Source organism: Triturus cristatus, chromosome 4_2 (assembly GCF_964204655.1).
Source record: "Triturus cristatus chromosome 4_2, aTriCri1.1, whole genome shotgun sequence".
Lineage (NCBI taxonomy): Eukaryota > Metazoa > Chordata > Amphibia > Caudata > Salamandridae > Triturus > Triturus cristatus.
Genome location: NC_140586.1, coordinates 706,234,260 through 706,261,028, shown reverse-complemented (window position 1 = coordinate 706,261,028; position 26,769 = coordinate 706,234,260). Strand labels below are relative to the sequence as shown.

The 26,769-nt window shown below is 43.2% G+C and overlaps 1 protein-coding gene across 1 annotated transcript in view; it reads left to right on the top strand.

Annotated features, from left to right (window-relative positions):
- The window catches only part of MRPL37 (mitochondrial ribosomal protein L37), a 102,964-nt gene that overhangs the window by 24,825 nt on the left and 51,370 nt on the right, over positions 1-26,769 (top strand). The window contains exon 2 of the mRNA XM_085602564.1: positions 26,429-26,612. Coding sequence (XP_085458690.1) covers positions 26,429-26,612 — 184 coding nt within the window. The remainder of the gene's footprint in view (positions 1-26,428; positions 26,613-26,769) is intronic.

Sequence of the window (26,769 nt, the reverse complement as noted above, 5' to 3'; positions counted from 1 at the left end):
CTACCACACTCCAGATTACCCCACTACACCCCATCCCACTAACGTTTAGCTATGCTGAAAAGCAGCCACACTAGTGTACAACATGGCTAAAACACATTGCCAAGGCCAAAAGCTCTCACATAGGCAAGACCTATTTGCTTTGCTAATGCTTGTTCATGGTGCAACCCTAGACTAATTCCACACACTAACACACCACATTATATTTAGTACTGCTAATTCTCACTATACCTGTCATCAACCTTAATCTCTTTTTCCATTCAGGACCCCATTGTTCCACAAACTCCATTCGACTTTTACATCCTTTCACTTATGCCATAGTACTTCTTATATTGACATTGTGCATAATTCATGCTTGCCTTTAGCTCTAGCACCACCGATACTTTGGGTTCATAAACTGATATTTAGCTAGGGACTATGGGCCAGATGTAGGTAATCCTGAAATACCGAGTCCTTAATAGCGATTTTTACCGAATCGCTAATAAGAACCCGGTATTACAGATGTACGTAAAAAGTCGGTAAAATTTACCGAATCGGTAATAAGCGATAAAAATGTGCGATTCGGAAAGACTTGGTAAAAATAAATACCGATTCTCCATTACCGAATCGTTATCACCGATTCCTTAATACCGATTCGGTCATTTGCGATTCAGTAATTAAAAAAATCGGTAATTGTCGAATCAGCCAATCCTGTGCATCCTCATTACCTCCCAAACAGGAAGTGGCCACACCCATGCAACTGCACTGATCCTGAAGCTGTTTGTGAGGCAGGGAGCACAGCAAACAAGCCAGGACCAACTCTACAAACTATTTGCTGACAACATGGAGCAACTATGGACAACCAGGAGAGGGAGAAGGATGCAGCTGAAAGAAAGAGGAAGCAGAAATTCAGCGAGAGGGAGCTGGAGGTCCTTATTGAGGATGTCACTAAGGACCACAACATACTTTTTGGGAAACAGTGTCTGCACGTGCCTGAATCCCAGAAAAGGCAGATTTGGCTGGTCATACAAGAAAAAATCAATGCCATTAGAGTAACCCAGCGCTCCATTGAGGAACTCAAAAAACGCTGGTGTGACCTGAGGAAGCGTGCTAAGGAGAGGCTGGCCGAGAGGAAGAAGCAAGCCAACCGTACAGGTGGAGGGAGAAACACAGCACCTACACCAACTGCCCTGGATCTCCTGGTCGAGTCCACCCTCCAGCCGGAGTGTGTGAGTGGGATTGGGGATGCAGACAGCTCAGCCAGAGCTGGCAACAAACAAGGTAAGATGCATGCACTGCTTGCTGTGCCCCCCACTCCCTAACCCCAATCCCCAATGAGGCATTGTGAATCTCACTCCAGTACATGTTTTACTAAAAACCAGCAATGCATTATGGGAGATGTAGTCAGAAGTAACACATGTCAGAACAGTCAGTCCACTGAGCCCAAAGGCATGTGACACACATCAGCAATTAGCAAGCAGAGGACAGTCAGTTTGATTGGCAGGCATGACATTTATTATTACACAAATGCTGCCAGATAAGTGAGCAAATGTACATTCTGTCTTCACAGGCGATCCATCGCGCAGGGCTGCAGAGGGGAACAAAGGAAAGGCACCCAGGACAGAGAGGACACAAGAGGAGGTCCTGTCGCCGGCAGAGCACACCACACCACCCAACCCCACCACCATCACCACCATCAACGCCACCAGCACCGAGAGCCAGGAGGCATGCAATGGCCAGCCTCCAGCAGATGGAGGTGTCCGAGGAGGACAGCAAAGGAGGACAACAGTCCACGGTGGCTGAGGATGCCAACGGTGCAGGCTCACAGTACCCCACAGAGCGCGCCCACACACGTGCCAGATGTCGCAGGGCAAGGGCAGCCAGTCCAGCTTCACAGGGCGATGATGAGTGTGTTCGCCAGTCTTGAGGGGAACATGCTAAAGGTGCAACGCCTGCAAGGCACAGCCATAAGGTCAGTCCAGCGGCAGATGGTACAGATGAATGGGCACATGCTGCGAAAAGAGAAGGGCATCTGTACCATGGACAATTCTGTGGCTGAGGGCATGAGGGACATGTCCGAGGCAGTGAGGCTGCTGTGCAGCAAATTGGATGAGGACCGTTTGGCAAGGCGCAGGGAGAGGCAGAAACTTGACAACTACACCAAGGCGGCAAACCGCCTCTCCACTGCCACCTCTCTGCTCTGCAGGCGCTCGCTGGCCATGCAGGAGGAGATGGCCCACTGCAGCCGTGATGTGGCAAGGGGGATGGTCACAGTGACCAGTGCACTAGAAGTGCTACAGATCAACCAGGTAGCCACTACAGGTGATGGGGGGGTGGGGGGGGATAGTGAAGAGGCTACTAGCCGCAGTAGCATCACGCCACCTATCACAGAGTCCAGAAGGCGCAGCGAACGGCACAGCGCTGCCACAGGACAGACTAGCAGTGAGGACAGTGTGCCCAAGTAACGCAGCAGTGCAGCGCATGGGTGCAGGAAGTAATGCCAGCCATCACATGGTTTACCGAAATGGGTGGTGTAACCCGTTTTGGTTTTGGAAACTGCATTTATATTAGGCCTGGCATGTGACGCCCTTCATGTTGTAGTGGTGTGCTATGATAATTAAACACCGTCACTCACTTGCAGTAACTGGCTGTGTCTCCTTACTTACCCAGAAATAGTTGCGTATTATCTCAGCCCGTCTGTGTCTCCCATCTGATGCTGCTGCCACACCTGCTGCTCTGTGCTCTGGCTGTGGACAGTCCTCACCCTCGTCCTCAGAGTTAGTTAGTTCTACTGCAGTTCCTTTCTTTGTGGCAAGTTTATGCTGCATGGTACATGTTGCTATTATTTTGCAGCAGACGATGGGGCGGTACTGACGTGCACCTCCACTTTTGTGGAGACAACGGAACCTGCTTTTTAGAAGTCCAAAGGTGCGCTCCACAACGTTGCGCGTGGTTTTATGTGCCACATTGTATCTTCTCTCACTTGGGGTGGAAGGGTTGAGGTATGGAGTTAGGATAAATGCCCGCACGGCATATGCGCTGTCACCTGAATGGGAAAGGAAGTGCTATTAATAAGAGTCACCAACACATTCAACCAAGGTATACATGGTGTGTCACATTGATTTACCTAGCAGATATCCTTCTACAAATTCACCCCCAGCCAGACATGTGTAGATCCCATTGTTCCTGAATATGTAGGAGTCATGGGTACTCCCTGGAAATTTGGCCACGATGTCAGTGATGATATTGTCCGCATCGCATATCACCTGCACGTTGTTGGAATGCGTAGATTTGCGGTTCCGGTATATGTATTCTGTAGCTGCAGGTGGGCAGATTGGTATGTGGGTCCCATCAATGCACCCTATTACATGTGGGAACTGTGCCTTTTGGTAGAAATCAAGCTTTGTCTTCTGCAGTTCCGCCTGTGTGCTGGGGAAGCGTATGTAGTGATGCATTCTCTGCATCATGGCATCCAAGAAGGAGTTGAAGAAACGGGACAGGCAACTCTGTGACACACCACCTGCCACAGCTATCACCCCCTGGTAACTTCCTAATGCAAGTAGGTGCAGGCTACAGAGCACCTGAACATGTGTTGGTATGGCGTGTGCCCTTGGTGTCTGATGCTCCAGGAGTGAGTGCAGGTCCCGTATCAGGTCTAGGATGGTTTGGGGGTGTAGCCTGTACCTCTCATGTATTTCAGCCTCAGTCATTTGGAACAGTGTAACACGCAGTCTGTACACGCGCTTCTCCAGTCTCCAGATCCTCAGTCCTGCTGCTCGCAAACGTAGCTGCCTTGCTATCATGTAGAGGGCCGCCATTGTGTTCACACTGTTGCATTTTGGGTCTGTTTATATGCAGTGCATCTGATTACCACCTGCTTTGAGTCAGTGGTAATTATATACCGAAAATTCGGTATTACCGATTTTTGGTACATTGCATTTGCGATTATTTAAGGATTTCTTATTTACCGATTCGGTATTTAGGGGTTTCGGTGTCTGCTAATCGCTAAATAAAGAATCGGTAACTGGTTTCCCTTATTTTTACCGATTCCTTACTTGCGATGGCGTTCGGTATTCCCTACATCGCACATGGCTAAATGCCGGTCGGTAACGCAGATATTTAACAAATTTCGGCGTTACCAACCGGTATTTAGCCACCTACATCTGGCCCTATATCTCTTATCCGGTTATACAGCGAGAACCCTTAGCCAACGTTGTTAGTGGACTTCGATACCCATAGCATACAACACTTCTTCATTTCATATCAATTCACTATTATCCTCAAATTGTATTGTTTATTTGAAACTTGTTACATGTTTCTATAATTTGTTTTATTTCAAATTTAGAGACTCTTGAAACTAATTGATCGTTCAGAAGTGACACAATGACCCTTCAAGCAGGGAATACTTTTCACATGACTGTCTCATATTAAAACAAGAGTTCACGCACAAAGAAATAACGTTGAGGAAACCTTAGCTGGTTCCCGATCAGCTGACTACCAGGCTCACCAATCAGATTACACACAGCCAATCAAAAACTAGCATCTCTTATTGATAACTGACAGTCAGCCCATGGCAGTGTTCAAAGTGTTATCAAGGCTGAAAGGCCCCACATGTATGGTGCTACAGCTCTCTTTTTCCAGAGGTTTCAACGTTCAGATACAGGACTCCCTTATCATCAAAATCAAGAAAATCAGAGAATCCATTCCGCCTAAACATTTGTTTCCTCACCGCCCTCCAAATACCATCTCTGTACTTTTGCCTGTCTTCACAAAGCTCAAATTGTGAGATTTTCTTCTGTGGAACACCTACAGAAGATTTTCATCTTTAAATTGTTTATGGCATATTTAAATGTTGCTGCAACTGAGGATAGCCTTAAACCCTTCTTGTGATATAGGAACATCCTAATCGAATGCTTACAAATACCTACCTTTCTGTGCAGCGAATAAATTAATAGCATTGAAAAACATAGTTTCTTTCATTTGTACTATAACTGGCAAAATAAATCAGTCCATATATTTTGGTGTAAATCTAAAGGTTCGGTGCACAAGCAAATCTTTAATTGGTCTTTCTCTCTAGAATCAAAGGGGATTCCCACAATAGGACTCAATGGGTTCAGTAATAACTACCCTTTTCAATTTTCCAATTTCTCCACTTCTTTATTTCAAGAGTGTTAGCAGGGGTTATTGTTGGGTACTATACTATAACTGCGAGTTTAGTTAATTTGTAGTTTTAGATTGTACCCATAAGACACCTTGATTTGAAGTTTTTTAGAGAAGTGTTTCTTTATATTGTTGCTTAGATATTGGTTCAATAGTCAACAATAACTTTTATTAACAAAAGCTTCTTTTATTGTTGTCCAGGTATTGTGGGTGTGCAGAAGGATTGCTAAGCTAAAGCAAGTGCTTAGAAACTTTTACTTTATACCTGTGTACAGTAGCTGCTAGATGTGGCGTTTAGATGCCCTGCACCATTTCATTTGTCTATTTTCTGTCTGATTCTGAAGCACCCCTACTGGTAACGGATTCGCAACCCGGTTTGTTAATGCAACAGCTTAAATTAGACTTGTGTTTTTGAAAAAGGGGGCTTTTTCAACCTATTGTGGATGAATCTTGGAGTTTGGAATTTGCTCATCACCTTCACAAATTTATTTTTGAAGCAAGATTTATGGCATATGAGAGCCAACTAACAACCTCGTAACGGCTGCTAGAGCAAAGATGATCAGCTCTTCTTAGATAGATGGACACATTCTAAGTCTTTGAAAAAGGGGGCTTTTTCAACCTATTGTGGATGAATCTTGGAGTTTGGAATTTGCTCTCCACCTTCACAAATTTATTTTTGAAGCAAGATTTATGGCATATGAGAGCCAACTAACCACCTCGTAACGGCTGCTAGAGCAAAGATGATCAACTCTTCTTAGATAGATGGACACATTCTAAGTCTAGATCATGATTTGTAAATTGATTCTTGAACTTTGCATTGGAATTAGACCTATTTAATGCTACATTTAGAAATTTGCCACCTCTTGAGGTATACCTCCCTCTCCTCTGAGTTGGGTTGGGGTGTGGTCATCTTGCAGCACATGACCGCAACAAAATATTTTTGACAGGAAGATTTGCAAACCTAGTAAGCCATTTGCAGGCCGCAAACTAACCAGCATAAGTGTCTCATCTAGTCAGACTAGATTTCAAATTAAGTCACACTAGTCCTGTCCTTGAAAGTAATTTGGCCTAAATACAACCTTCTGGTCCAACTTTGATTTCTGTATGGTAAGTGGGTTTTTCAGTGCACTTGAGCAAAAATTATAAAGGAATTTGACTGGCAAATGTACTAAATTGTCTCTCTCCCATACTCAGGAGAGGATGTGTAGAGGGGCTTGGCTGTCAATAGTGATAATATAATGCTAGGTGCCTGTGTTGGATGCACCTGAGCTTGAAAGGAATCCTTTAACTTCTAAAGATGGTGTAGACCTATCTAAGACAGAAAGAAAGAGGAAAGTAAGAACACAGAGAAAATGTCAGTAGTATGATACTGTGGCTCCTGGTAACTATTGATGACTGTTGAGAGTGAATGCTAATGAACCCAGAGCAAGAGGGGCAAGTGGAATGAGTCATCTGCATATACGCTGTTTAGGTGTCAAATGCAAACGAATTGGGCATTGTAAGAGATTGGATTATTATTTGTGGTGGCTGACGTCCCATTTCAACCCATGTCAAGGTGAACCCCTACAGTCAGTAAAGTACCCTCAACCCGCTGGAAACTACAGCACAGAGGAGACAGGCTTTTAACTCATGGCAGTGTGGAAAATATTTATGCAGTACCACAACCTCAATAAAGTCAAAATGTAAAACAATACAAATCTCAACCCGAATTAGAAAAAATAAACTAAAGTTTGATAATCAAAATGACAGAAATTCAATAAGGGTAACCAGAGATATGAATGTTTAAAGTAGAAATAGTGGCAAGAAGTGCTGGACACCAATGATAGCAGATGGTCGCAGTAGACTGCGGTCCTAGTGCAATTTTAGGCTGATCGCAATGGAGTGTGTGTCAGATGCACCAACTAAGTTCACCCTGGTCAAAGGTTTTACTTTCTGACTAACTCTTTTTAAGGCCTACTCAGCCACAGGAGTACGCTTCTAAAGCCCCCAGGACTTCAGGAGAGGTAATTAGAGACACTGGGTTGGGACCTGCAGTAGGGTTCATGCTCAGGTCTAGATGCCCCTGGTAAGCTGGGTACTTCCAGAAAAATGCCACTTGCATCTTGCCTCCCTGTAGCCACACAGGAGGTCAGCCAACTTACATTTGGAGTCCACTCTTTATCCTCGGTACAAAAGGTATAAAAGAGAGCAGGTTCAGTCCTTTGAGTCTCTGAATTAATTTTGTTCAGAAGGTTGGGAGGACCATGGCATTCCTCTAGAATCACCTCCCCCTTCATCTGAGGGGCGAAGGTAACCATCTTAGGTTCCGCTAGGATCTACACAGATGGCCGTTCCAATAAACTCTTTTCTCATCCTTTTAGTCTTCGAATGCCACCAGGACACTCTGTTAGGGTAACAGTCTCACTTTATAAATTCAGCATCATAACTACAGAATAACTGTTGCCTATTATGGAATTGGCAATAGTTATGGTTGAGTTGGGCATACCTAGGAAATGGCCTCTTAGTGTTTGCTAATTGTTTTGCCACAGTTTGACAAATCAAAATGTGTCAAAATGCTTAAGCTGTTCAGCCTCTGTATCATTTCAAATTTCATGTGAATAAGTTCCATTTGAAATTTTCTAGACATTTGTGCTCGCATCATAAGAAAAACCACTGATTGAAATGATCGCAAACATGATATGGAGCTAACACATTACTCTAGTTAGGATGTGTTTGTGACTGGTACAAGATTAATTCAGTAGTTTTGACATATGTGCTTTACAGTGAGTTGTTGCCATGCCTTGGTGGGATAATCTGTTGTATATTTGGAACATTAGTCCTCAAACTGTCTTCAAATCAAAATCCGATATTGGAAAGTATTTAAAGAAACTAATGTGATTCGTCAAGGGATTTTTAACTACTGTGATTCGTCAAGGGATATTTTATCCTGCTGGCCTTTTCTGTCCTGCTTGGATCCACTGATCTGTCTGGCTTGAAATATTTGCAGGAGGCACTGTTATGTTGTTTGAGGAATAAATGAATATTTGCAAATCTAATTTGGAGAAAACAATTTTGGGGATTGCCGAGCATTCCTGGACCCCAGAAATGATGAGGGATTTGCAAGAGGGTAGACCTTATCAAATATATTAAAATTATATATAAACATGGTGTTGAGAGTGCTTTATACTGGAGCTGCTTACACCCAAACTTGAGAATTACTTAGAGTTCTCTGCTTCCTTTTTTGCATAATTTATGCATCATTCTATGCCTGAATGGGTATTGTTTTGACTTGTACTGGGTGCTTCCTTGTGTCTGGATAAAGCTATACCTATCTGAAGAGTTCTAATGAGAGCAAAACACGTGTCAGGGGTTGCTTTTATTCATTTCAAGTTGGCTTGGATGGTATTTTACCAATCCAAAGCTGTAATACTGTGTCTTGAGTCGTAAAAGCCTTTGGTCATTTTACAACTTGGCATGGATAGCACTGTGCTAATCCTATGCTTAAAGACTTTGCCGTAGAAATGGCAAAAGACTTTGTCCCTTTTTATCTCGGCGTAGATGGCACTGTGCTAATTCTATGCTTAATGACTTCTATAGAAAAGCAGGCTTTTGAGTGTCGCTGGTGTTGAGAGTGCTCTATACTGGAGCTGCTTTCCACCTAAATGTGAGAGTTACCCAGAAGGGGGGAGGGAGGGGGGGTCACTTTAATAATTATTTAATAGCTGAATGTGTATGGACAATTACAACAATACGTGGTGTTTCACCTTATGAAAATCTGTACAGAATGGAAATTTTAAAACCGGTTTTTACAGAAATGCATTATGACCTTTTAACAACTTTTTAACAATGTATTTATACATGTTATTGCATTTATGCTGGAATTGTACGATAGTATGTTTTCTATGTCTAGCACTACAGCTATTGAGCTATTGAGCACTGTCACTTTAAAAGGGGAGATCCTATCCTTTTGAGTTGTCATATGATCAAGGCCTTCAACGGCTGAAACGTGTTATGGCGGAATGGTAGAGTGCTGAATAAACACTTCATCGCACCAAATTGGATCCACTCTCGTTTTTCTCTCTGAGAGGAAAAGCAGGCGAGCGTTCCAGATAGATAGATAGAGATATATATATATATATCTCGCAGAGCAATGGTGCTCAGTGTGTGAGCAAGGCAGAGTATACTGCCAAAACACGTAACCGCAAACACTCCATAAAATAGTGCGGAAAACTGTGACTGAGTCCTCTGTGTCGATGTCCAGTTCTGACGGTAACCTGGACTTTGGAATTTATATATATATATAAGTTAACAGAGACGTTATAGTTAGGTTCGGACTTTACAAAGCCATAAAAGTTCAGCAGTTATAGTTCTCTCAAGTGTCTGTAACTCGTGCCCTAAGCTAACTAGAACTCATACCCCCACCATGCGCAGTTTTCCCATAAATAATTTCACTATAAATGTTGCAGTGATATTATCAATGATTTCATAGAAGATGTCCTGAGTTATGTAATATGTGGGGTATTTAGCTGTGCATGGTGAGGGTGTGAGTTATAGTTATCTTAGGGCAAAAATAACTATAACTGCTGTATTTCTGTGGTTTTTTGTTTGTAAAATCTGAATCTAACTATAACGTCCCTGTAACCCTTGTTTTTTGGTGAATTTCGATGTTTTTTAATGCTTTTTGCTAACTATAACGTCCCTGTAACCTTGGTGAGTGTTTGTGTGGGTGTGTACATTGGTGTGTGGTGGGTGAGCGCCTGTGTGACTATCTGCGTGGGTGTGGCTGTGAGGATGTGTGAGTAGCTATTGGCGATTGGTTTTGAGGGTCTGGGAGTGGCTGTGTGAATGACTGGATGTGCGAGTGGATGTGTGGGTGTGTGAAAGCTATATAGGTCTGTGAGTGGGTGTGTCACTGGTTTTGAGGGTGTGTGAGTGGCTGTATGGGCATGTGAGTGGTTGTGGGTGGTGTTAGTGAGTGTGTCAATGTGTCAGCAGATGTGTGAGTAGGTGTGTGAGTGTATTTTCTTTTTATTTGGAGTCTAGATCCACGTATGCGGATCCTCGCATGGTTAAAAAAAAAAAAGGTTTTTGAACAATGTTGTGCCCATGAGAGGTCCCTCACAGACACTTCCATTAGTCTCATGGTCTCTGGGTACCTCTAACCGGACCAGCATTCCTGTTGGTGCGTGGATTTGTGAATCATAAAAAGAGGATCCGAGATGGATCCGCGTCCCGAGTTATACAAATTTGATTTTCGATTAATATCTCTAAAACTACGCAACAGATTTACACCAAATCACAAAATGGCCTCCTTATGGACCAAGAGCTATCTTTCTGCCAAATTTGCTGTAATTCCGTCCTGCGGTTCGGGCTATAATCGTTCACCCCCACCCCTCCCCCCTTTTTCTCGCCCCCGCTTGACTAATCTCCCTGAAACTTTTCAGACAGCAGGTGAAGTGAATGTTTTGTGAACATTCATCAACCGGCGTCAAAGATATAGGCAATCCAATAAACCCTTTTCCTATAAAAACATTTTCCTACCTATAACTATCTACTGGCAACCGGCAGTAGGTTTTATATATGTAGGGGCAGTGGCAGTACCCTGAGCCGCTTGGTGGATACGCTGGTTGCTTTGAGAGTGGAAAGCTGAGTCTTTTTAATTATTTTATCTTGTGATTACTGTGTACTTAATTTTAACGCTTTTAAACTGTGAAAGGCCGCCTTTTGAGAGGCAGTTTACCTGGGGATAATCGGGTGCTTTTGCTCCTTCTTCCTCCTTTTCGCCCCGGTCCGACACGGTAACTAGTACCATTGCGAGGAGGGCGGAGAAGGTCAGGGCAAAGCACTTCCGGTGACAGTCAGACAGCGGGGAGGCTTAAATATGCATGCTCAGGCACCCGCGCAGCGGACGCGCGCGCCAAAGGCGCGCCTAAGGCAAGCCCGTCCGCGGCCATACGGGGCCCGGGTCCAGTCCCCCTGGAGGTTTTAGGAGGACACTATATTATAATAATCAGGCCCTTCTTGCTCTTCGCCCCAAAACTGCCGACACTTGGACTCACACTATGCATGCTGATGGCCTCATTAGAGCCTGCAACCACTGTTCCTTTAAATTTAATTCCACGCTTGAGGGTAAGGTGGGCTCACCTACTCTGACCTGCGGTCTCTTGAACTGCCGCTCTCTCAGGAAACCCGGACTAGAGATCTATGACCTCCTGACTGATAATCAGGTCGATATCATGTTTCTCACTGAAACCTGGTTGGACATGGACTCTGCTCCGGAGCTCCTCGAAGCACTGCCAGTTGGATATACTATCAATCGTATTGATAGGGACTCTGGTAGGGGAGGTGGCGTGGCTATAATTTTTAAGCATGACATCCAGTGCCAACTTGAGTCTATCGCCATTACTGACTGTGAGGCCGGCCTGTTCACTATTATGATTGATAGCAAGTGTATTGTGAAAGGCCTCCTGGTATACAGGCCTCCGGGGTATCCAGCCCGGTTTGCATCAAGTTTGGCTGACTACCTTACCCAACCTGCACTGCGCTATAGCAAGCTCATTGTGCTAGGTGATCTTAATTTACATCTGGAAGATGCCGGTTGCACAGTGGCACAAGCTCTGCGCCAGGAACTAGCGACACTTCAACTACAACTTAGTGTTGCATGCCCCACCCATCAGAAGGGCCATCTGCTTGACCCAATCTTTACCAATTGGAAGGAGGTTGTGGTTGGTACCCCCCTGCCTTTGATCTGGACGGACCACTACTTTGTCCCTTCCGTGTTGCGGACCCCCATGTCGAAGGTGCAGGAGCACTCGAATGAGGGTATAGCGTGCCGGAAATGGGCTAGTTTTTCCTCGGAAAAGTTTGAGTGCCCTCCTGATGGGGGGTCCGCCTGGGGGTGAGGACGCTGATAGTGCCTGTCTTGAACTGGATGGGAGGATAGAAGAAGCTCTTAACAAGACTGCCCCCTGGTCGTGGAAAACACTAACCAGAACCAAAAAATCTGCCCCATGGTTCAATAATGTGCTGAGAACGGCCAAGGCAGTTTGTAAACGTGTTGAAAGACTATGGAGGAAGGACTTCTCTGTGCAAGGGAGGAACGAGTATAAAACATCCCTGAAAGCCTACCATAGACTTATCAGGAAAACCAAGTCTGAATACTACCTTGTAAGAATCAGGTCTGCGGAAAACTCCACTAGAGAATTATTTAGGGTCTATAAAGAGATCTCCTCTCTGGACTCTATAGCAGCGCCTGTTGAAGGCTCAGTCGAACGCTGTAATCAAATAGCGGAATTCTTCACCGAGAAGGTACTTACGATCTCTTCCTCTTTCCCTGATGTTGTCCTGGCTGACCAAGACATATGGGCTAGATCACGCCATGTAACTGTAGCTGTGGAAGAGAGGCGTGAGAGCTTTTTTACTTTACTTCCCCCCCCCCCCCGACATTTTGATAAATATTTGTCGGAGTGTAAAGTCAGGGTCTCCTAAAGACCAGGCCTCCCCAAGAAGACTCGAGGGGTGCTTAGAAGCTTTGGAACCCTTCATCAGGCATCTCCTGGAGGTCTCATTTGAAACCAGCACAGTCCCTAGCTGCTGGAAGGAGGCAGTTGTTCTCCCCCGCCCTAAAAAAACCTCACCTAGGCCTTGAACGCCTAGATAACCTGCGGCCCATCTCTCTTCTTCCTTATTTTGCCAAGATCGCAGAGAAAGTGGTCAACCAGCAGCTTACGGCTCATATTGGGAAATACCATCTTCTACATCCCACCCAGTCTGGCTTCCGTGCTTGTCACTCGACGGAGTCTGCCCTTCTCCTGGCCACTGAGACCATTCGGCAATTTGTGGACGCGGGTCATACTGCGGCCCTGATTTTGCTCGATCTCAGTGCGGCCTTTGACACGGTGGCCCACAAGATACTGGTTGACCGTTTGAAGAAGGGAGGTGTGTCTGGGAGGGCCTTGGGCTGGCTCACCTCTTTTTTGAACAATCGTAGCTTTCAGGTGAGGCAGGGTAAGTTCTACTCGAAAGTGATGGCACTGCAGCAGGGAGTCCCTCAGGGCTCAATCCTGAGCCCCACCCTTTTTAATCTTTATGTGGCTCCCTTGGCGGAGATTGCTGAAGGTTTTGGGATTGGAGTGGTATCCTACGCCGATGACACTCAGTTGGTTGTGTCCCTGACTCAGGATTAACAATCGGCAGCTCCCAACTTGGTGGCGTGCCTCCAAGAACTTGCAACCTGGATGGGCATAAATTGTCTAAAACTTAACGGCAATAAGACCGAGGTGCTAGTGGTGGGAAAAGCTCCTTCTGTCTGGTCGTCTGCGTGGTGGCCGCAGGATTTGGGGCCTACTCCTGTTCCCTGTGCCCAGGCAAAAAACCTTGGGGTCTGGATAGACACCCACCTCTCGTTTGACTATCACACCAGACGGGTTGCGGGCACATGTTACGGAGTTCTAAAAGGACTTAGGAAAACTCTGGACATTTTGCCCGCTGTGGCCAGGAAGACCATGATTCAGGCACTCGTGCTACTGAAAGGTGCATACAGAGACTCCAAAGCGTGCAGAACGCAGCGGCCCGTTTAGTCCTGAAGCGTCCTAGGAGAGCACCCTCTAAACTGGCTCTTACCGCCTTACATTGGCTCCCTATCCGGGAACGAGCTCGTTTTAAGGCACTATGTGTATGCCACCGCATTATGCATGGGATCTCTATAGTTTATCTGCGGAACCTTCTCACCCCCTACATTCCTACCCGCCGCCTCAGGTCTGAGGCGCTGGGTTTAGTTTGTATCCCAATGGTGAAGAGAGCCAGGATGGGGGGGCCGCTCTTTTCGGTTTCTGGCAGCCCAATTCTGGAACAAACTGCCAGTATGCCTCCGATTGGAACCCGCTGAAGGCATTTTTAGGAAGAAACTAAAGACTCTCCTGTTCCCTCTTGAATAGACATCAGTACCTGCTCTTGCTGCCTTATCACAGCGCGGGGACACACTGTTCTAAGTGTAACCATGCGCTTTATAAGTTCGTTAACATAACATAACATCTTGTACAAAACTACAAGCTGCGTAGCCCCCCAAACCAGAAAGGTGACCTGTTATCGGAGTGTCGAAAGGCGGCTTGCGGTGTATTTTGCCCCGCCCCCCCTACATGCCACCTAGCACTGTTACTTTGGCCCTGCCGGCCCGAAGGGATGTAGGCAGTGGTTGAGCTGTACGACTGATGATACCAATAAAGATCTTGTTAGTTCAAAAAAAAAAAAATCGGAGTGTCGAAGGACCCCCGAGTCTGTAGGTAATCAGATGCTGGCGCAAGCGTGGCAATTGGGAGAGGGTTGCAGCATTTAAGCTGCTATAACGGAACCTGAGACACTTTTATGTTTATGTTGTTCAGAGATTATAAGAAAGGGAGGATTTTGCGGTTAATGATTGCATAAAGATTTGCCCCACGGCAATTTCAGACTGAATAATGGTTTGTGCACAGCAAATCTAAGTGATTAGCGCCCAAGTAGAACTTCGCAGTTGGAATACGAACTGATTGACTGTGAGGAACAGATATGCCCAACAATAGTATAGAAGCATAATTGGAAGAGTGCTTGTGGGTACTTATAACCTGATAAATGAACTTTGTGAATTTTATGATGCGACTCCCAGCATTTTAATGTTTTCTTCCTCCCCTTTCGATTGTATTTATAGTAGATAGGCGCACCATGGAAATTATGTTATTTTTAATGATTATTGGTTTAGATACTGTTGTGAGTAATCTTGCCCCCTTTTCTATAAAATGATTTACCTCTTTTATTTCTGTTTACATTTCAGCATTAGATATGGGCTTTGCTCAGTTATTTTGTATTTGTTGGGATTCAGTTGTGAAGATCTGACACTGGTTTATGGTATTTTACCGGAGGTCCTTGTTATTTGAATTTGTTACCTTGAAAGTCAGGGGACTTAATGCACATGCATGGTCTGTTTATTTAAACACAATAATGGAAGTTTGTAGTCAATTTTGTATTTGTATGGAAGGCACCTACATTGGTAGTATTATTCAAGGATCCATCCTTTTCCCCGCCCTTTTCAACCTCTTTATGGAACCCCTGACCCTCATTCTTAAACAAGCAAAAATCAACTATCACCTATACGCTGACGACACCCAACTGTACTATAAAATAAAGTCCCATGCCGATATCCTACACCTTAACACTACACTTACCAAGATCCAATCCTGGTTCCATAACAACCATCTGAAACTAAATCCTAACAAAACTGAGATCATCCTCTTCTCTCCCAAAAACAACCCTCTCCCCATCCAAACATGGATCGCTGACCTTAATGCCCTAAACTGCTCTCTCTCCCTCGCCAAATCTGTCAAATCACTCGGCATCACCAATAAACTCACACTCAACTCCCATATAAAGAACTCAGCAAAAAGTGCACTCTTCACACTCCGGCATCTCAAAAAAATCAAACCCTTTATTCCAGCTGACGACTTCAAACTAATTATCCAATCTCTGGTCCTATCCAAAATTGATTACGGGAATGCCCTTCTCTCTGGTACTCCCAAAATCTACCTTGCCCCCATCAAGTCCGTCCTCAACCTTGCAGCTAGACTAACAAACAACTGTAACCGCCTTGACCGCATCTCCCCTGCCCTCAAGACCCTCAAATGGCTCCCCATCGAAGGCAGATCCTCCTACAAAATTGCATGTATTATGCACAAAGCCCTCTATCCGAATGCTCCAACCTACCTCTCAACCAAACTCAAAAGAGCTGGCAGTGCCCGTACGCTTAGAAGCTCCAACACTCTTCTTCTCATACCCCCTCTACTAAAAAAAACGCATCGAAATCCCGCTCCTTCTCCGGCAAGGCCCCTACCATTTGGAACGCCCATCCCAAAGACCTTCGATGCAATCCCTCCCACGACAGCTTCAAAAGAAACCTTAAAATTCACCTTCTCCATACATTTTTGGGGTAATTAGTCCCATGATCTCCCCTCACCATACTCTCTCCCCCCCCCCCCCCCCCCCTACTATCTACACTAAGTCCTCCTTGGCATACTGTTATATCACTATTTATAACTACATTCTGGTCCTCTCATTTTGTTTTCTGTTTACAATATATGCAATCTGCTCAATATGTAATCTTAATTATTTCCTTTATTTTTGTATAACCATTTGTTTAATTTGCTTCATCTATTGCTATTGTTTCCAGGTTTATTTTCATTGTCGATGTAAAGCGCTCTTATACCCTCGGGTGTAGCTAGCGCTATATAAAACCTTTCAAATAAATAAATAAAATTAAATTCTATGTTTATGCATCACGTACACAGCCTCAGTGTATATATGATGAATTTTAAATGGCACCCACTATGTGTGAAGAAGGCAGACTTTGCGGCCAAAATGCATTACTTGGCAAACCATGCTAGTTAATAAACCATTGCTATGGGATTCCTTACTGTGTTGTAAGTATTGGAGGAATATATATATGATATAATATAGATTTGCAAGAACTTTAGATTAAAACTGGAAGCAACAAAGAGATGCTGGTTCTGTCCTTGTATGCTATCTTGCATCTGGCAAGGTAGTGGATGCTGAACCTTAGGTGTGGTGCTTTATGCGTCGCTCTGTATCTCAAAATATTTTTAGGTCTCGGCCTGACGTAAGCAGCGCATGCGCTGCTCTCGTCATACGAGGGCTTCTTGGAATCGATACGATTTAAGAAGCCGTTTCCCAGCTCCGCCTTCAGTTTTCATTTGTGCGCGTCGTTTGGCGTCACGAATTATGCCAAAAGCAGTGCAATGATTGCACCGAAGGCATGTCAATCGCAGCTTGTTGCCACCCTGTCTCCTTTTAGCCACGCCCACTGGGATTGGATCTTTTACTTGTGGAGGGACACTGCCTCCTTCAATTACTGGGTAGGCACTTTTTTTGGGGCCCAGACAGCGGTAGCAGCAGGGAAGTGGCGTGTGAACCGCCGCTTCCTCGCAGATGCCCTCATTGTGCACCGCTTCCTCGCAGCTTCCTTGCAGATGCCCTCATTGCACGCTGCTTCTTCGCAGATGTCCTTGTTGCGCGCCGGTGCCCCTCACAGATGCCCTCATTGCGCACCGGTGACTCTCGCAGATGTCCTCATTGCGCGCTGGTGACTCTCGCAGATGCCCTCATTGCGCGCCAGTGACGGGAGTGACCTGCTCCTCTCACTGTCCGGCTGTGTGGAGAGTGGGTGCAGGCCATGGATGTATATGCGTCCCTGGATGCATGCTGATCGCGTGGATGGTAGTGCCGCGACAGCTGTGTGCAGGGCTGTGTAAGGTTGGCAGCACGGAAAGAGCTGTATGTTGCAGTGTCCAGTGTTTGTGGGCTGTCTACGCCAGTGCAAGCTTCTTGCAGGGCTGTGCAGCTGTTTGTATAGATGGCTGTACGGAGAGAACTGCATACTTATCTGCTTGTGGGACTGAGGACATGCATGCACATTGTTCGTAGTGCTGTGTTCGGCAGTGAAGTCTGGTGACTAGAGCGATGCATGGCGAGGGCTCTGTAGTATTTCTTCACAGGCCGGCTCACTGCCGGGAAGAGAAGCATGACCCCTCTGCAAGCACTAGCATGGACGGCAGCAGGGCGAGGCCTGTGCGGATGTGACTCCCCGGCATCTGCGCTGCCCTGATAAGGGCGCCTTGCCTCCATCGAGCTCTGCACTGCGCTGAAAGGAACCCACTATATCTGTTTTAGTATATAGAGGGTGTGAGAGGCTAGAAGGCATCCTTTGAAGCGCTTGCCTCCCGAGGGTCGCACTCCCACGGCGTTTCCTCAGAGCTCTTCAGTTTCTCGGGCCATCGCGTAGGCAGGTCATGGCTTGCAGTCCTGTTTCGCCAAAGTCCCGGAATTGAAGCGGAAAACCAGGATTGGAAGGCCTACTCACACATCGAACAAGGAAATTTAATTCACGTGCCGTTTAAAATCAGTTATTTTTCTGCTGGATGAGTATTTTAGTTTAATAAAAATGATGCACGTGCATATTAATAAATGGTATGCGGTGATTATGTAGCGAGAGGTTGCATTTAAAACTCTGTATTTGTTTATGCAATCCAGAGTCGGTTTATCGCAGTGTATACCCCGCGCTGTGTTCTTTTTCCAGAGAGGAGAGTTTGCGTTCAGCCAAAGCTTCTCGACCTGGTGTTTATCAGGGGCGATTACAGAACCATCTGGACAGGTTCAGAAGAGGTCACCTCCACCCCCCAAAAAAACGATACGCTTCGCGTGACTTGAGTCATGGGGAGCGCTGCAATGGCAATTGAACTGTGTAGATACTAACTTGCTTTTTAATAAAAAAAACTGTTCCCTTAATGTTATTTGTCTAGCATACACAGTTTTTTATAGACCTAATAGTCTAACCATGCTTTCTTCGCATGCTAAACACACACAGTAAAACTTTTTTTTTTCTGCTGGAAGCAGTCAGATGCGCGCTCCTGTTCAGAGGTTAAAGGGGCTGCGGAATGCTGACATTCCTCAGTCCTCCGCTTCACAGGAGACTCTGCGGGGCTCTCCTGGGCCAATAACCACCTCCAGGAGGGACTCGGGGTTGTCAGGCGCAACGGTCCTTCTTAATTAAAGGCCACATAGCTTCTATAAACTCGGAGGAAAGATAGCCCTAGCAGTTTATAACCAAGACGCCAACAACCCGATCTCTGTTGTCAATACACAGCCACAGAGTAAAATACTTTTTTGTGCAGCCTCTTGTGGTATTTTCTTAAAGCAGATAAAAAAACAACATCCCATTTATTCATTATAAAGTTTTTGCTACAGCACTATAGACCTTGGACGAGTGACAGTGCACTTTGAAACAAGCATTAAAAATGGAATAGGTCTCGCCTTTCATTAAGTTAAAGCCATTTGCTTTGCTATACAATACCATTAACAAAGCAAAAGGGTTTAACTTAATCAAAGGCGAGACCTATTGCATTTCAATGCTTGTTCTTCTTGCTGCGGTCCTTTGTAATAAATAGTTGCTGACCGCCCTGATCATTTGCTTCTTTTCTCTTGCTGTCTACATTGCTGTGCTTGTTTATATTCTACAATGATGCTCCTCTTTTCTGTGGTCTTTTTAGAGTTGGGTAATAGTTTAAGTCTATGGGTTCGTTGTACACAGGACTAATATATTTGAAAAAAGGATGTTTAGTAATCCAATGAGGTTATCCTTATCCTTTCCCTAAGGAACTCTGTAAAGTCTGATATTGTTGCTCCTCTTTTGGGTTTCCATGCTGTGCCGAGAATGTAGGAGGAGGGTCACTTGAAATTCCAGATCTTGGATTCTTTGGGGCTGTCTCTTTAGTTTATTTTGGCTTCATTCTCACTGATTCGTTTTTCTGTGCTGTCAATTTTCCCTTCAGTAGTGTTTCGCTTCATTGATAGTGAGGCCATAAATGGTTTCAATGATTTATTTTCTGCCATAATGTCTGCTAGAGTGGGTCCATTTAGTTGTTTGAGTGGGGACAGTGGATCACTTTTGAGTCATTTGTTACTAAACTTGGCAGTGTTATTAAAATCTTTTTGTTCCGAGCTTGTCAGACATAGTAGGAGGGCCTGATCCATCTCGTTCAGTAGCTGTAGAACCGTGTTCATTGTCAGTCTGATATCATCTTTGTGCTCCTAAAATGTCTGATAAAATGTTTTTGAGGTTGGGCTTTTTAATTCCTAGGTTATCCTATTTCTTTGCTTTGGCTTTTATGTTGTCCTGCTTGTTTTCATAGCATTGTACCTCATTGGGTGCCAGAAGAACTATTGCGCAACTCTTTAATTCTTGATGGTATCTGTTACCCGACATGTTGTCCTTACTGGTAAAAAAGTGAGTTCTTTGTTCGGATCAGTCTGGGTATTATGGCAGAAGCTATTTACTCACTCGGGTCTCGTCACTCGCTTTTCTTTTGCTATTTATATACGTAGCTGAAGTTAATAAGGCCACTGGTATCGTTTATAGATAGTAACCTGTACTATAAACTGGTATGTAGTGGCATGTGATTTACATGATGACCATTTGTTATACATTGCTGATACTTGCAGAGGCACAAGAGTGGAACGTCATGAGCTCCGGGTCTATTGCTGTAATGCCTGTTCTGGGTGTCTGCTTGGTACTCGGTGGGGCCTACCTCTGTCTTGCACTGCAGTCGCCTTTTTTTGATTTTTTTCAGCACTATTGCAGCCGCGCATCTGCTTATGTTCCTTTCTATTGGCTTGCTTTGTTAACACTTGCTGTCTTCTTTGGATTTCCCACCACTGTTACAGCCCAGTGTGACTCTCTTAACACTTCACTGATGTGTGGTAAGTCATGGTGCTGGGAGCAGAGAATTGGATCTAGGGCAGTGTTTACCAAACTGCGGGTTGCAATCCGATTTTTGGTGCGTCACAAAAGTCCAAGTAAAAATGGTGCCTTTAAATTCTGTATTTATTTTGTCACATTTGCTGCGCAGACAGAGGTCCAATGTCACACTATGCCTTCTGGCAAATTGCTGCTTATGTGTTTTTTAAGATGCGAATTGGTGTTTACAAACTCCTCTCATGTTGCAGTACGAGAAAGTAAAGTGAATTTTGAGTCAATCTTTCTTGTGTACAAGAAGTGTGAAAGGAAGGGCTGTAGGATGTCATTTTTTTGTAACACACAACAAAATGTAAATAACTGTAAATAAACTGTACACATTCAGCAGTCCAGAAAGCAAAAATAAAGCTGACATTTTTTTAAAAAATTCTGAAGTTTTATGGAAACAAAGATGTTAATAGGATCAAAACACTACTTGGTAATGCGCAAGTGATAAATCTTTACTGAAATCCAATTTCCACACATTATCATCTGTGTGCAATATAGTTTTTTTAAGTAAAACTGGATGTCTGTTCAAATTTAATGCACATTCGAAGGAAAATATATTGTCAGTCAATGATTTTGCACTACCATAGAATGCTTTAGCTATGTTAAAAAATTGCCAGCCTCATCTCTGTTAAAGCTGGGGGGGGGGGACACGAAAGTTTGTCCTTCTAAAAATTGGGTCCTAGTTTGGGATGTTCTGCTGTACGTAGTTATAGTTATGTCAGAGCTTTGTCTTTGCGCCGCCCCCATGTCTTTTTCTCCGGCCTACACAGAGCATTGTAAATCTAACTTACATGACACTCTTATGGCCTACATTAGTTAGTACTTCTCCGACTGTCCTTGTGTCTCAGCATAGATTTTCATTGGAGATTCATGGGTTTTCTCATTGGGTAACCTAAAACTGGTCGAGTGAGTCCCTAGAAGCTTGTGTGGGTGATAATAATGCTCTTAATTTAAAGATTTGTACCTGTTTGATGCCAAACTTCAGGCTAGAGCGGCCCTCTTGTATAGCCTTCAAACCGAACTGAAGAACGCTGCAATATTAAAAAAACTTAGCAAACGTGTCATACATGACAGCTAAAACATAAAACCAAAGCATTGTTAATAAATGTCAATCCCTGCACGACTTTCTGCCCATGCAGAACAATGCTTTTCCTTAGATATTTCCCGAATTAAACAGATATTGTTATTGTATTCTTCAGTTTAAACTAGCCCATTGGTTACCTCCTAATCATAGACCGCAACACTTCAAGCGTTACCTGACCTTCTCTCCGATATACCACCTCACATGCTAATACTAATCTTCACTGTACTCCAAATAAAGCAATATACAATTACTGCAGCATAGATTCATTTCCCAAAACGAATGTCATATGTCTCTTGTGGAACATTAAGGGAATATATTATCCAATTAATGGGAGACAATCTTAACACATCTGTTCTCCCTAGATGCCAAGGTCATCTTTTTGCTGTAAACTCACTTAAATTGAGAAGATCCTCTCAAAGTTAAAGAAATGCAGTAGATTATTGTATTTTGCAAGCAAAGGGAATGCCTTGCAATTCTACTCCACGGAAAATCAAATTCCAGAGTCTTGAGAATGAAGTTTCATAGTCAGTTAGATGGATCTACGCTTCTGTTGAAATTGGCAGTTGTGCTTATTCCTTAATCAATATTTGTGCTTCAACATTTGTCAATGCTACAATATTGAACGCCATAGAGGACTTAATTAAAGGTGTCCCCATCACGTAACTTGATCCTAGATGGATCTTGTACCTCCTACTTTGGCTTTATAGGAAGCAGGAAATCAAAATTTAGATGCATTCAAAATAAGTTTCATAAAGCATTAAAAAAAAATTATTGAAGTTGAAAAATTAACAGACGTCTAGAGATCAGTAAACTCAGAGGTCAAGGAATTTACTTTCTTCTTGTACCCGCATTTCTCAGATATGAGAATAGTCTCTCTCTTGTCACATAAGAAATATGTATAGTTCCTTAAAGGATACAGAAGCTCTTCCATTGGGTCTCTCATACCACTCACCAATCTCCGTAACATTTGAGCTAATGATGAATTTCTCTGTTTTCCAAAGATGGCACCTTATTACTTCAATTGTAACTCAAGAAAATGTTGTTTCCCATACACAGCCATTTGCTGCAAACTACTTTAAAACTAATGAATCACAAGAGTTATCCCCCAAAGTCGCCTGGGATTCCAAAGCAACAGTGCTTATTAAGCAGCTCTTAAATGGGTGTGCAAGAGTCAAAAAGAGTCACAGAAAAAAGCTGTGCTACTGCTTAAAGAAGTGAAGACATTGGAAAACAAGTTTATACAAATCAATTATTCAACAACATACAAATCTGTACTGTTTTGAACTTCAAATCATAAATGTTGGTTAGGACGGGGATCCCCAGCTTCCAGTAATGACTCTTAAGGTCTCTGGATTCCAGTAATGATTCAGTGGAGGACCACCGAAGTCAAAACATTAAAAAAACGCTACTCTATCATAAGCCTGGAAGTGGAAATGAAACATAAGCATAAAGGTATATCTCAGGTATTAAAAAAAGACCTCTACCGAACCTTCTATACCGGTGAAAAATCACTAACAAGCAAGACCTACACGTTTTCCGCCCAACGATTTCTAAGAAGCTCAAAGGATACATAGATATTTTAGCATTATAAAACTACCTCATAGTAAAAGAAATCTGTGCCAACCTCAAATTCTTCAAAAGCAATAAAGCGGCAGAACCAGATCGGCTACCACCTGAAATCTGTCTTCTCCTTGGAATCAAACTAGCCCCTAAATTACTGAAACAGTATTATCATTTCACAAATGACCAAAACCTAGAGAGTATGTTTGCTGAAGCATACATCACCCTCATTCACAAACAAGGGAAAGACATGCAAAACTCCAAAAGTATCACCTGATGTCATTATTAAATGCGGACGGTAAACTCCTTCCAAAATTCCTTGCCGCATGACTACATAAACTACTTAAGAAATGAATACATCCAGACCAAATAGGGTTTGTTAAATAAACTACTTAATAAATTAATGCAACCAGACCAAATAGGGTTTGTTAACGGCAAATGATCAAGCTTCAACACACGACTGCTGTTCAACATAATTGCTATGACACAAATAGAAAATCAACAAGCGTGGTGTGCTATTGCACCGGATGTGAACAAGACTTTCAGTATATTTGAATGGGCCTTCCTCTTTTAAATAATAGACTGGCATGGCCTTATGCACGCCTTAATCTCCTATACTAAACTGCTATACACCAAAGTCCAGGCTACAATACTTGCTAATGGAGCTCTCTCCTCCAAGTTTCAAATCCAAAGAGGAACCCAGCAAGGATGTAGTTTGTCTCCTTACTGTACCATACTAGTATGAGAGTCTCTCATACGAAAAATTTGAGATAACCAGCACATTCATGGCTTCTAAAACTTGAGTAATAAATTCAAATTACCAGCATATGAGGGTGATGTTCTTCAAGTAAGCAACTCAGAATATTCATTGCTCATATCCCTCAAGAAATAGACCAGCACACTTCATTACCTGGTTACAAACTAAATGGAGACAAAAGTGGGATATTACTGCTCACAGTTTCGTGCAAAAATACTTCTTAAAAGAAGCCTTATCATATTGTCCATCTCTGTATCCTTTTCATTAAATACCTAGCCATTTAGACACATTTGAAAGGATCACAGTGATTATGCTATCCACCCTATTTTATGCTATCTGAAATAGTTTTACATTTGTCCCAGATTTCCTCTAATATCTAACAATACAGTATCTTAGTGGGTAATCTACAATTTCAAAAACATCTCAGGGGAGTCTGCCCTCCAGATTTAGATATAAATATAGATTTAGACTCCTGATTAAGGATTACGCAAGCTGACCAATAGCTTTCTTCACCAGAATTTGGAATAGACTCAATCAGTGCTCCAGAACGGCAACAGTAATCCAATCGATCTACCTTATCAAGCATGAGCAATTTGACCACTAGAATAGCTATGTAAAGCAAAGCTCCTCAACTGCTGGAGATGTATACACAGCAATTCAACTATTGAACACATGCTGTTTCGATGTCCAACACTATTGTTGAATTGGCAGACAGTGTCTGCTTCTATTCTTCGGATACTGTTACCAGACGAGACTGCTTTCTCTAAACTCAACTCTTCCTTCACCAATCTCAGAAAAAAACAGATTTCTAAACCTAGTTTGCACCACAGCTCTCCAGAGCATAGCAACAAGCTGGAAGTTAAAAGACCCACAACCATTTTTCAAACTATATGCAGTTTGCATAGGATACAAACCAAATGAGCAGACAACAAAGATTTTTCAGAATTCAGAGAGATCAGTTGTTCCCTAACAAGCTATCTTTTAAGTACATATATTGCAAAGAGTAACAAAGGAATAACCAAACCTGATGGAACAACAGACAACAACTGGAGATACACTATGGTACTGTCAACCAATTCCTGTATCTAACACATTTGTTCTTTCCCCATCTCTTCACAATTCTTATTAAAAAACCTGGTTTCTAATCACACTCAGGAACTCATTATTTTCTAAATCCTGTACTAATTTACAGCTTCTACCCTAAACCTGCTTACTTATCACACTTGTGGACCCATCACTTCCTGAAATTCATGTTGCCAGCTAACTATATTCCCTCATCTCTCCTCTTAGTGGCTGCTGTCAGTCTTTCACTATGTAAATTGCTCTATACATAAACTTTGATCAAAACCATTTGTGAAAGAATTGGAAGAATGGAATCTACAGATAAGTGTTGTCACTATAGATCCTGAAAACCATTACCCACTATCTTGAATCAGAGTGCCTTTCCAGAATTGCTCCAGTCTACCTGCAGGAGAAAGTCCTTTAGGAGTGACCAACAGTTGTTAAAATCTGGCTGTCAAATGCCTCTGAATATTTTCTAGAACAAAAAAGCTCTAAAGAAATCAAATAAGGAGAAATAACAGTATTTCATTCAGGTGACTAAATACTATTTGTTTGCTAAAGGCATAGGCATCCGCTGAAAAACCTATTTTGGAGTTTTGTTAAAGTGCAAAACCAAAACAATCTAAAAGTTGCCAGTTATGGTGAGCACCACAACCATAGCCACCCCATGCATCTCTACTGACCTCACAAATGAGATCACAAATTGCATCACCTTTTTGTTAATCCACGAATTTGAGTGTTTTTCCAGAATTTGGTTGGCTTGTGCAGCGACGTCCAGACCCATTGCTGGTGAGCCATTTTCTCCCAGAAGCTGCCAGTGTATATTGACAATATGGACAAAATTACCTATTTCAGATGATGCTGCCCTCAAAGCCTTGTAGCAGAAGACCCATATCTCTGTTGATGTCACTAAGAATGAAGATTGGGGCATTGCTAAATAGCTTTTACTCATTAAACCTTCTTTAAGATCTGCTTAGAAGTGTTAGTTAATGTACTACTTCATTGATTGGCAATTCAGAGTATTTACCTTAAAAACTGTGCCTTAACTCAAAAAAGAGGCGAAGGTGCAGAAATTCATAGCCTCCTAGAATTCTCCATAGAGCATGTCCTGCTTTCCCCACACCTTCATTTTACCTAAAGTGTGGTGGGGTTGTGAAGCAGTTTCTCTGAACAACTGGGGCAAGTCGTTGAAGGCTAATATAAGTAAACCATTCAAAAACATTAGCTATTCTCTGTTACTATTGAGTGATTTATTTATTTAGGTGATAACCTGGTCTCTTAGAGGGGCAAAGTTTCAACTGCTGGAATTGTGTTTAGCTTGGTGTTCACAAATTGAAAGCTTAGCAGGTAAATTCATATTTTAGTTAATTTAAAATGGTAAAATGAGCACCATTGAGCTAGGCAGAAGTAAGTGACTGTTGTCCGTCCTATGCAACCGTGTTGGTGATGATCATGTCCTTTACAAAATAAACTTTTAATACGTTTATGAATCCTTCCTTTTGTGATTTAGGAGTTAAGCAAGCATTGTGGCTGTCAAAATCCAAGTTGATAGATGGATTACCTAAGAAAATTCAGAAAATCAGTGAAGATTTTGGCACTCAGTTTGAAAACCAGGATGAGCAAGTACAGGGGATTATTTCACGGTCATGTCTGTGGAGTAACAAAGAGACCGAGCCAGAAAAAGAGAAGTTTTGGTAAGCGCTTATTGCCAGTAAACCATTTGTTTCCCACTGTATTCTGAAATCGGTGGAATAATGAAATGTGATTGTATGTGGAAATAGAATACATTTTCATAATTACTATACACTTCTTCTCTTTTAAAAAGACGAATCATGTATTTCGCAAGTACTA